Source organism: Alligator mississippiensis, chromosome 4 (genome assembly GCF_030867095.1).
Source record: "Alligator mississippiensis isolate rAllMis1 chromosome 4, rAllMis1, whole genome shotgun sequence".
Lineage (NCBI taxonomy): Eukaryota > Metazoa > Chordata > Crocodylia > Alligatoridae > Alligator > Alligator mississippiensis.
Window position 1 is genome coordinate 149,065,945 of NC_081827.1, and position 10,810 is coordinate 149,076,754.

Sequence of the window (10,810 nt, forward strand, 5' to 3'; positions counted from 1 at the left end):
CCTCTAGAAGAACCTAGGTGGAGGTAGACACCTAGGAGCTGTTCTGGATCCCTTTTGAGCACAAAGAAGCCATTTTCAGTTGCCTACAGAACTTTTCAGGCCAGAATCAAGGTGCCTTAATGGTTTTTTGGATGTTCTGCAAGGTTGGAATAGCATTCTGTTTACTGACTAGATACATAAAAACCATAGAAGTGCCACATAAGTAGTCTTCCTTAGACACAGAATAGGATCTGGGCCTTTGTCTTTTATTCTGGAAATGCATGCACCTGTTACCCAGGAACCTGCAGTTGTTTTATTACCACCCTACCTTGATAAGGTAACTAAATTTATGTGAGCTGATACAAGACCTGGGAAGAAGCAATCTGGTGAGACCTTGAGTTGGGAAGATAAATCCATCAGGCAGGTATAAAGTAGGGTGAGGATTCTGCAACACTTGTTCTCACAACAGAGGGAGGTCCAACCAGACACACCATGAAGTTCCTCCTGATTCTCACCTGCCTGGGAGCAACAGGTGAGTTTCTCCTGATCTAGTTGTCCTTGGGGATCAGTAATCCTGCATTGCAAGCCTCTGGCTTTCCACTCAAGTTTCTCTTCAATCCGCCCCCTTCTTTTTTCTCTCATTTTTGTCTCCTTCAGACCTGTAACTCTTCCTACTGTCTCCAGGATTCTCTCCCTTTGTCCCGGTGGTTTAACCAGACCTTACGACGACAGGCTGAGATCTGTGAGGCTCTTTAGCCTGGAAAAGCGCAGGCTCAGGGGTGATCTGGTGGCCACCTATAAGTTTATCAGGGGTGACCGTCAGTATCTGGGGGAACATTTGTTCACCAGAGCACCCCAAGGGGCACCCCAAGGAACTTCACGGTGTGTCATCAGAGCGCCCCAAGGGATGCCAAGGTCAAACAGTTATAAACTACTACAAGACCGTTTCAGGCTGGACATAAGGAAGAATGTTTTTACTGTCCAAGCCCCCAAGGTCTGAAACAGCCTGCCATCAGAGGTGGTTCAAGCACCTACATTGAACACCTTCAAGAGTAAATTGGATGCTTATCTTGCTGGGATCCTATGACCCCAGCTGACTTCCTGCCCTTCGGGCGGGGGGCTGGACTCGATGATCTTCCGAGGTCCCTTCCAGCCCTAATGTCTATGAAATCGATGAAATCTGTGTTCATCTTTCTTGAACAAACACTTCAGACCAACCCCAAGAGTGCCATATCAGGCCAGGGACAGGACAAAGGTATGAAAAACCCACAAAAGAGCTGACACCATCCATCCCAGTACATGAAGGGAACTCCCTCATCCTGGTGGTGCAGTGATGCACCAGAAAGGCATTCTTCCAGACTACCCAACCCTGGGAAATGAAGTTCTGATGAGTAGTCCTAAAGGACAGCTTGGGATGCTGCTTTTCTAAATGATAAGAGACTGTCTTGGAAGGCGGTGGCTTGAATTTACCAAGAGAGGCATATCTCAAAGCAAATGAGTAAGGAAGAAAGAGACTGATATGCTGTAGTTGGAGAGGGGCTACTTCCCACCACTAACGCATCTCCTCCCTGTGACTTCCCAGATAATTCTGGAAGATGCAGGGCCATTCCCTCCATTCCCTTCTGTTTGCCAGACAAATTCACTGAAAACTGTGAAATGTTCAGCAGTATCAAGAAAGTTTTTTACTACCTCCCCCAATCCCTTTTCTGAGGGTTATGTTACAGGTTACCTTTAAACTGTCATAAAGATACTTAAAAGGGGAGCATTCACCCATTAAAGTGTGTTAAACCATTTTAAGTACCCTCTAAGCATTTTAAAAATAAGCCAGTGGAAGTGAGGGCTATGTTTATTCCGTCTTTGTTCCATCTTACCTAGGTTGTTTCAGGTCATTAGTCAGCTCCAGAGAGGATAAATGTTTAATCTGCAGTCCTCCAGCATCCCAGGATGCACAGCTCCCAGCTCCTCTACCTATTTCAACCCTCCACACCTCTGCTTCTCTCTCCTGCTCCAACACAGAGAACAGTCACTCTGTGTGGTTTAAGTACAGCAAAATCATGGAGTAGGGGAAGCACAGTTCCCTAGCTCCATAGTTTCACAGGCCAGTGGCTCTGTGCTCATGATAGGGCTAGGGTTTACATGCAGGGAAACCATGCAGCTGGGGGAGGCATGCTTCCCCGACTCCCTGGTCTCATTGCACAGCTCTGATAATCTCTGGCTGCTCCATTCTCAGTGTGCAGCCACTATGTTAACTTCAGCAAGACCAGAGAGCCTGGGGAAGTATTCTTCCCATGACTCCTGGATCTCACTAAAATAATTCAGTGGCTCAGTGCTGAGAGCTGAACCGCCTGGAATTAACCCCTGGCAGCTCTGCTCTCAGTGCAGAGCTACCAGGTTAAGTGAGGTAATCCAGAGATTCTCCACCAGAGTGATATAAAATAATCCCAAAGATTTCAAATAAAAATCTATAGTGTTAAAAGCCCTGTTGGTGTCTTGCTGAGTTCTCTGCAACAGATGGATTGCTCTATTATTTCTCTATAGTATAAAAAATATAAAAAAAGACTGAAAACTAAAAGCTGGCATTTCCCTTAGGGGTGCCTCAAGTCTATCAAAGGGTGCATTGAGTCTATTAAGGGTGCATCAAGTAGCCCCTTGGCAAGGCTCTTACATGGAACCTATCAGCTATGTATTTCAAAGCACTTTGCAAAGGAAGCTCAACATTTTCTCTCATATAGGACAATAGGCAGAGTGGCTTCCCAATACCACACAGCAAGCTTAGCCACAGTGGTGATGCAGAGGTGCACGGGGGTGCACATGCACCCCCTGAGAGCACCAGTGCATCCCCTGACTGGCCATGCTCGCCGCTTAGGCAATGGGTTGGGGAGGGGGGGCGCACAGGTGGAAGCAAGTACTGGTCAGGGAGTGGAGCACCGTTGCATTCCCAGAAGCAGCCACAGCCACTCCCAGAAGCGGCCGCAGTAACTGGCCATAGCGATCGGCCCCCGTCAGTGAGATCGCAGGGGACCACCCGCCTCGGTCGCTGACTGGTTGCTTGGGGGGGCACATGTCCCCTCTGACCAGTCACCCATGCTTAGCTAACAGCAGAATCAGGGCTAGAACTTAGCTCTCCTGACTGACAGATTAGAACATGAACTAGACAACCCTGTTTCCACCCTGTTACCACATGAACAATATTTGGGATGGGATAATGGCGTGGAGGCATTTTTCATTTACTTTAGGCTGCAGCTGAGGCTCATGGGTCGAGGTTTGCCATTTCTGCCTATGCAATACCTACCATGTGGATAAATTCAGGACTTAATTCTCTAAGGCTGCTTGCAGATGTTTAAAAAAAAAAAACCCAAATCCCCCCAAATGGTGCTTTACCTTAAACTTGATGCGTTCCCGTGGCGAGCTCCTCACATGCCCAGAACCTTAGTTGGACCTGGCTTGCCTGACTACTATATAAACTGGGCACTTTCGTGGGGCTTTTTTGGTGCCTTTATCTAATAGCTGCTTGAATCAGTTTGAACTAAAAGTACCAAAAAGCCCCACTGAAGTGCCCAATCTATACAGGATCTGCAGAACCAGGTTGAACTAACACATTGCTTTTGCTGGTAAAGTGCGTTTTGGGGTTGGTTTGTTTGTTTGTCTGTGGGTTTTTTGTTTTTTTTTTTTTAACATCTGCAAGCAGCCAAAGGCACCTTTAACCAGCACTAATTCAACCAAGGAAAAAGCAGCATTCTCTTTGCTAAGTCACCCTTTTCCCTTCACCTCCCTCCTCTCTGCCTCTAAACTACATTGCCATCTCACCCCACCTCTCCCACCATGGCTCCTGGCCATGCCCCTGCTCACCAGCTGTCTAGTGGCAAGTCACATTTGTTCAGGTCTGAGAGGGCATTATGCTTTAACCTGTGACTGCTCTGAAACTGCTCTAACTTTATGACAGTGTAACATTCCACAGATTTAAAATACTTTAAAGGTAAACAATAGCCACACCCTTAGATTTACACATAGACCATGTTTCTCTTTACTAAGTCACTTCAGTTGCACCTAGAAAAAGCAGTCAGCATAATCAACTTCCTAGTTCCTTTCCTTAATCCTAAAACACTGGTAAACCCCATCAGCTCATCATGATCTTCCTTACCACCCCCCACTTCCTTGTTTGGCAGGACAAGCAGGACACTGATATCCCATAACCTGTCTTTTAGTTCTGTTGTCCACTATTCTGGAGAGAAGTGAATATGGTAGATTGGTGGGATATAAAAATCTCAGTCTTTAGTGATGCCTACTAGCCCTGTGCCACCCCATGCCAGTTGTTGACCACACTAGAGGATCCAAGGGAAAAAATAAAGAATAAAAGGCTCGGAGAGCAGCCTAGCCTAACCCATCAGTGCCCCAGGACTGGTTCTGCCCACACCCATTTACTAGGGGCTGAATACTGCAGTCATGCAGGTTCTGTAGTTATTTCCTAAACCATAGGGATGCCCAATATGGACCTCAGCAACTGTCAACAAGGGAGGTTCAGTCCTGGAAAGCACTAACTTGATCAAGACGAAATGGTGACCCTCTTACTCTTCCCCATCTCACACCCTACAGAACGGTTGTCTGCTAGTAGACAACCTATGCTTGCATTTGACTGACCAGGATGGAGTAACGTTCTCCATATTTTCCTGATTCTCTTGGATAAAGTGGAAGGCAAAATTTGTGGCCCACATTCAAGAAGGTAAGAGGCTTGCAGTCCCTAATGTTTTCCATTTCTTCTTTTTTTTTCCTAAAGGAAAAAAATATTTCATATAATGAAGATCATACGGTGCTTCCAGTCAAGGCACCATAATGAAGATCATAAGGTGCTTCCAGTAAAGGCACAATGGAAAGTGATATAGTAGATATGGAAGGGATTGATGACCCTTGATAAAAATCTACTGTCAGCCTGTCAGCTGCAAAGAAAGGTCCCTTCTTCATTGACAAGACAGCTCCAATCACTTCCAAATCCTCTACTGGCTGCTTAAACTGTGTCTAATTCCCTATTGGTCATGAAAGCAAACCCCCACTGCTATTCAAATAATGCTGCTGCCAGGGCTAGAAGTGAAAGAATAACTTGTTCCTGAAGCAGCAAAATGTGACAGCTCTAAGTGATCCTCAAGATACTAAGCAGGGCCTGGCACTAGGATCCTGCAACACTGCCAGGACTTACCACTTTCTACCTTCATTTCATCCTGCAAATACAAACAGACTGGCAAGGCTGTACTACTTCAGAAAAAGACCTGGGGGTTACAGTATGACCCAACAGTGTACAAAATGGCCAACAGCATAATGGACTTTATTAATAGGAGCACCACTTGCAGATCAAGGCAAGTGATGCTTCTATTCCATTCAGCACTGATGAGGCCTCATCTGGAGTACTGTGCACAGTTTTAGGCACAGATTTCAAGAAAGATGCAGAGACATTATAAAGTCAAGCAAAGAGCAACAGAAATTATAAGGGGCCTGGGAAGTATGACCTACCAGGGAAGGCAGAAAGAACTAGGGTTATTTAGTCTGGAGAAGAGAAATCTGGCGGGGCGGGGGGCATTGATAACTGAAAAGTGATTATAAAGCAGACAGAGATAGACTTTTCTCTGTGGCAACAGGGCACAGAACAAGGAGCAAGGGCAAGCAAGGGCCTCAGATTGTAGGAGAGAAAATTTAGGTTTGTGATTAAGAAGAACTTTCTTGCTAGGAGGCTGGTTAAGCATTGAAACAGGCTACCCAGATAGGTTCTGGAATCTCCATCCTTGGACATTTTTAAGAGCAGGTTAGACAAGCATGTCTGGGATGGTTTGGATAGAGATTGTCCTGCCTCAGGCAGGATGTTGGACTAGACTTCCTGAGGGTCCTTCCAGCCTTTCTTTTCTGTGTTTCTCTGATTCTATAGCACAAGAGGCTCTCCCACCTGCTGTCCAGCTAGTTCCTTCATCTGGCAGGCAGGGATGACTGCAGGGACCAAAAATTTGGCAGCAGGAGGAGTGACAGCTGTCAGAAAGGAGCAGCATTGCTGAACTCCAATCCTGTCTTCCTCCTGAGCTAATAAAACATTGGTCACAGCTATTTGGCTTGGAAGGCAATAGGACATAAAACAGGGGTAATTCCAGGGAGTCCTCAGAAATGTGGAAGCACCTCCTAAACTACAAACATGTTGGGTTACTGCTAAATCCTTGGTAGTTCACTGGATGCTGCTGCATTTCAGTTCACTGTGCTCAGAGCTACTATTATGATACCCAGTTTCCCTGTTTCCTTCAGTTGCTTTCCCTGTTGACGATGATGATGACAAGATCGTTGGAGGCTATGCCTGTCCTAAAGGCTCTGTGCCCTACCAGGCCTCTCTGAACGCTGGGTACCACTTCTGTGGGGGTGCTCTCATCAACAGACAATGGGTTGTGTCAGCTGCTCACTGCTACAAATCGTGAGTGACAATGATCATGTTCTGCTCTGTCTGACAGCCAGGAACACTCCAGATGAGATCCCTTTGGGTCTCCCAAATGAATCAGATTTGGACCTAGCCAAGACCCCAAGAAGGGCATATCCATAGTGGTAAATCTAAATCATACAGCATGTGATGTGGATGATGCAGAAGCAGGGACTGTCCCTTCTCTTCCTGTACCCCTTAGGTCCTCAGCACTGTATTAGTAGGGTTTCTTGGCATTCCCAGCCACTGCACTTCCCAGGATGCCAGGGGCAACTAAAACCCAGATTTTAGTAGCAGTTAAGGCCAGAGAAAAAGCTGAGGGTAGGAGAGAGGGTGCAGCAGCATGAGCAGCATTTACCCCATGAGTTTTAGAGCTGTGCTGAAACAGCAGGGATTAACATCATTGCTATAGGGCAGGCCAGATAACCCAACTCCACGGGAACCAGCACATGGGACATAACCTTGACACCCCTGCTGTAAAGCACCCACCAATTCCCACGGTCAGAAAAAGCACATTGGGTTGGACGGGCCTTGGCCTGATCTTCTATGACAATCCTTCAGTCCTTGTGGCATGCTGCTTCTGTCCTTCCTAGGTGTGACTGGAGGACTGCGGACAGGGTGAACTGGTCCTCTCATATTACAAACAAGCATGCATCTGAAGTCTAGTGGCCTACTGAGCTCTGGGGGTAGAGGAGACATGGATGTAGAAGGTCAGGGGATTTCCTAATTCTGCAGAACATGTCACAGAAAGATCCTCCCCAGTGCAACACCTCCTGGCTTGCTCTCCAGCCCTTGAATTCTTCTGTACAGAAACTGAAACTGAGGGCCCCAGCTGGAGATCTACTGGATTATATAACACCTCAGTCTACTAGCATTGCAGTCTAGATGTGGAAATGTCCACATGGCTATTGAGTCTGTACAGTAGGCTACACATAGGTTGGGCAGCTATGCAGCTAGATACACACATACCAGAAAAAAGGAGAAGAAGGAGCTCCCATCATATAGTTCCGATGGTGGTGAGTGGTTAGGGCACCTGGCCAAGAAAGGGACATCCCACGTTTAAGCCCTCTTAACTTGAGAGGCTTGAACGTGAATCTCTCCAGCTTCCCAACACAGTGTTTTAGGCACCATGCTACAGGACACACCATTAGACCCTTCTTCAGCCTTTCTTTTGAATCGGGGCTCTTTGGCAGCCAAGAGAGGGAGATATGTAGAGCTGGGAGGAAGCAAGCAGGTTCAAGGATATGTGGCTCAGTGAAGTAGATGATGCCCTGAAGGGGAGCAGTCCCTCAATTCTAACTAGAGTAGAGGTGGGCAAAATATGGCCCGGGGACCAGATGCAGCCCACCAGGCCATTCTATCCAGTCCACGAGGCCCCTAAAAATTTTAGAAAATTAATATTTATCTGCCCCTGGTTGCTTGTCATGCAGCCCTCGATGGCTTGCCAAAACTCAATAAGTGGCCCTCCACCTGAAATAATTGTCTGCCCCTGATAGAGCTTTGCTCCAAAGAGACAGAACCTCCTGTGCCCCATACTAGCTTTAGCCAATGCAATGCAAGCTGCAGCGGCTCAGGTCCAACTTACTCTCCTGTTCCTCAGATACAACAATGTTTTATCCCAAGAATCAAGTAGTATGGGAGGCCTTCCATCCTCCTCTTGTGTCTAATACCTGGTAGTTATGGATTTTTGATAGACAGAATGTTGTGACTTATACAAGCCCAGCATACACACATATAGATCCACATATGGTATTTACTTGAATCCAAGATGAGGTGTTGTCCCTCCCACAGTCAGAATGGAGTGGGGGAAATCCTTTGTCTTGGATTTGAGTACCAGGCCTGGGAAAGTGTCAGCTCAGCTCTGGCTTTGTCCCCAGGCTCAGGGCTGAAGCCAGAACTGAGCCACAGACTGTCCCCAGATAGAATGGCTCATTTGGTGGGAGAGGGGGCATGCAGCCTTCAGGGAGAGTGGGGGTTACTGCAAGGAAAGGAACCTGCAGCCTGCCCCCTGCAGGGGAATCATCTTCAATTTGATTTGGGTAAATATGGTACCTGCCCGGCCAGAGCATGGCCTATTAAGCATGCTTCATAGGTGGATGGATGCTCGTGCATCCTCAGTGCACGAGCAGGGTTAATAGAATTGCAAAATTTGCATATATGCCAATAATACCACCTGCGTGGCTGGGTGCTGTTCAGGCACAGAGTCCAATAGAATTCCACCCCGATGTCACCACTCTTCCTCATACAGACACTGAGGCACTGAGAGGTGGCCACCTCTGTCATTGTTTCTGTGCTTAACTGCTGCCGTATTGTACCATTAAATTTTGCAGCCGCATCCAGGTTAGGCTGGGAGAGTACAACATCGACCGGGAGGATGGGACTGAACAATTCATCAATTCCGCAAAAGTCATTCGACACCGGAGATACAACCCACAGACCATAGATAATGACATCATGCTGATCAAACTGGCAACCCCAGCAACCTTGAACTCTTATGTCTCAACCATCCCACTTCCCACAGCCTGTCCAGCTGTTGGGACGACGTGTTTAATTTCCGGGTGGGGAAACACCCTCAGCAGTGGCAGTGAGTACCACACACACAACACACAGTCCCTTCCCACTAGTCCCAGCATGGGACTCCCATACATATTAATCCCACCTGGCAGCACCCCCATATGCCAGGAATGACCTGACCATATAACCCCGTCAAGCCCTCTCAGTCGTGACCTTCAATTACCTGTTCTACCCTACTGCAATCATTGGTATCCTCACACTTCTACTGAATGGCTCTCTCTCCCCTTTACATTGTTGTATTCTCTAAGCCAGATATCCTTCTGTTTTATGCTAAGTGGACTTTTGAGTCGCTAAGATGACCATGAATCTTCTGCCCTTGTTCTTGGCAGCTAATTACCCTGAGATACTCCAGTGTCTGAAAGCTCCAGTCCTGTCTGACACCCAATGCAAAAATGCTTACCCAGGACAAATCACCAGCAGCATGATATGCATAGGATTCTTGGAAGGTGGCAAAGACTCCTGCCAGGTGAGCACCCTTTATATGTTTCACTCCGTCCTGAAGGGCACAAACTGCTCCAGTCCCTCATGTTCCACTGATTGTGCCAGGACTCTGAGAATCGAGGTGCAAACTGCAGGCCATATCACCTGTGGGAGACCAGCTCCCATGCACGTTCTGACATGTGTGGGAAGCATTACGGAGAGAGGGTAGAGACTGAGGTATAAGGAGCTCTGAGTGGTGTCCAGCCTTCAGTCTCGGATCAGCAGGAATTGGATGCACAGCACTTTTCACCTAAACCTGAAGCTCCACCTAATGCTGTGGGGGGGGGGCAGTCAATAGAAGGAACAGTCACAATGCTGAGATGTCCCTTACCTCACCCTTCTCCTAACCCATCAGATACATAGGAGCCTGTGGACTTTGCTCCTTATCCAGTGCTCTCCGAGTTCATCTGGAGCTGGGTGGGAACCGTCCTATGTTAGACTCGTGGCATCAGCTGCCTGCAGGAGTGTGTGCAAGTAACCCCCAAACCTTCTCCCTTACAGGGCGATTCTGGTGGTCCAGCCGTGTGTAACGGGCAGCTCCAGGGGATCGTTTCCTGGGGAAAAGGCTGTGCCCTGAAGGGTTACCCTGGTGTCTACACCAAGGTCTGCAATTTTACTACCTGGATCAAGGACACCATTGCCAGTAACTGAAGCATCCATCTCCTCATTTCTTTGGGGCATTTCCATCCCTCCCCATTTATTCATCTTCAAAAACAAAACAGTGCAAATAAAAATGCCCTTGAGTTGCACGGGTCATTTCTCTTGATCACAATCCTTATACATACCAGGGGCTCCCTGCATCCCTTCTTCTCTCCAAAAACCTCCTTCAGTGACCCCTTCCCATTCCCATCTAGGGCAGGGGTTCTCTGCAGCACTCCCACCCCCTTACTCATGCCAAGGACTCTAGGTGTCATGTCTGTGTTACTGAATACTCCATTTAAGTGCATAGCCTAGGGATGGGGGGAAACCCCAAGTATTTACCCAGGGCACATACCAATCCTAACCTCAAAGCAAACGATGAGAATCACTGGCAGGAACAGCCAGCACCAAGCTGCTTGCACCTCACTAAGGATCATTACTTTGTTTCACAGAGCCCCACCACATGCAGCATCTCCACTCGTAGCACAGCTGGTGGCACAGAATGACCTGAAGTTTTTGGAAACAGGTGCTCCCTCTGCAAAGCAGTAGGGTGACCTCAGAGGCCAGTTCACTTGTGGGACCAGTTAGGAGGTTTCAGGCCTCCTCACCAGGTCAGAGTTCCCCAGGCCATGGCTCATATTGCCTGAAGGGGAAGAGGTTCAGCCCCTTTCCTGCTGAAGGACAAGGCTCTCAGAT

General features: G+C 47.7%; 1 protein-coding gene across 1 annotated transcript; it reads left to right on the forward strand.

The window, feature by feature from the left end:
• Positions 1–471: 471 nt before the first annotated feature.
• Positions 472–10,193, forward strand: LOC102568334 (cationic trypsin-3). Its single transcript, XM_006271792.2, has 5 exons — positions 472–511; positions 6,256–6,418; positions 8,752–9,005; positions 9,325–9,461; positions 9,977–10,193. The coding sequence occupies exons 1-5, from the start codon at positions 472–474 to the stop codon at positions 10,124–10,126; spliced, it is 744 nt and encodes a 247-aa protein (XP_006271854.1). The 3' UTR covers positions 10,127–10,193.
• Positions 10,194–10,810: the final 617 nt, after the last annotated feature.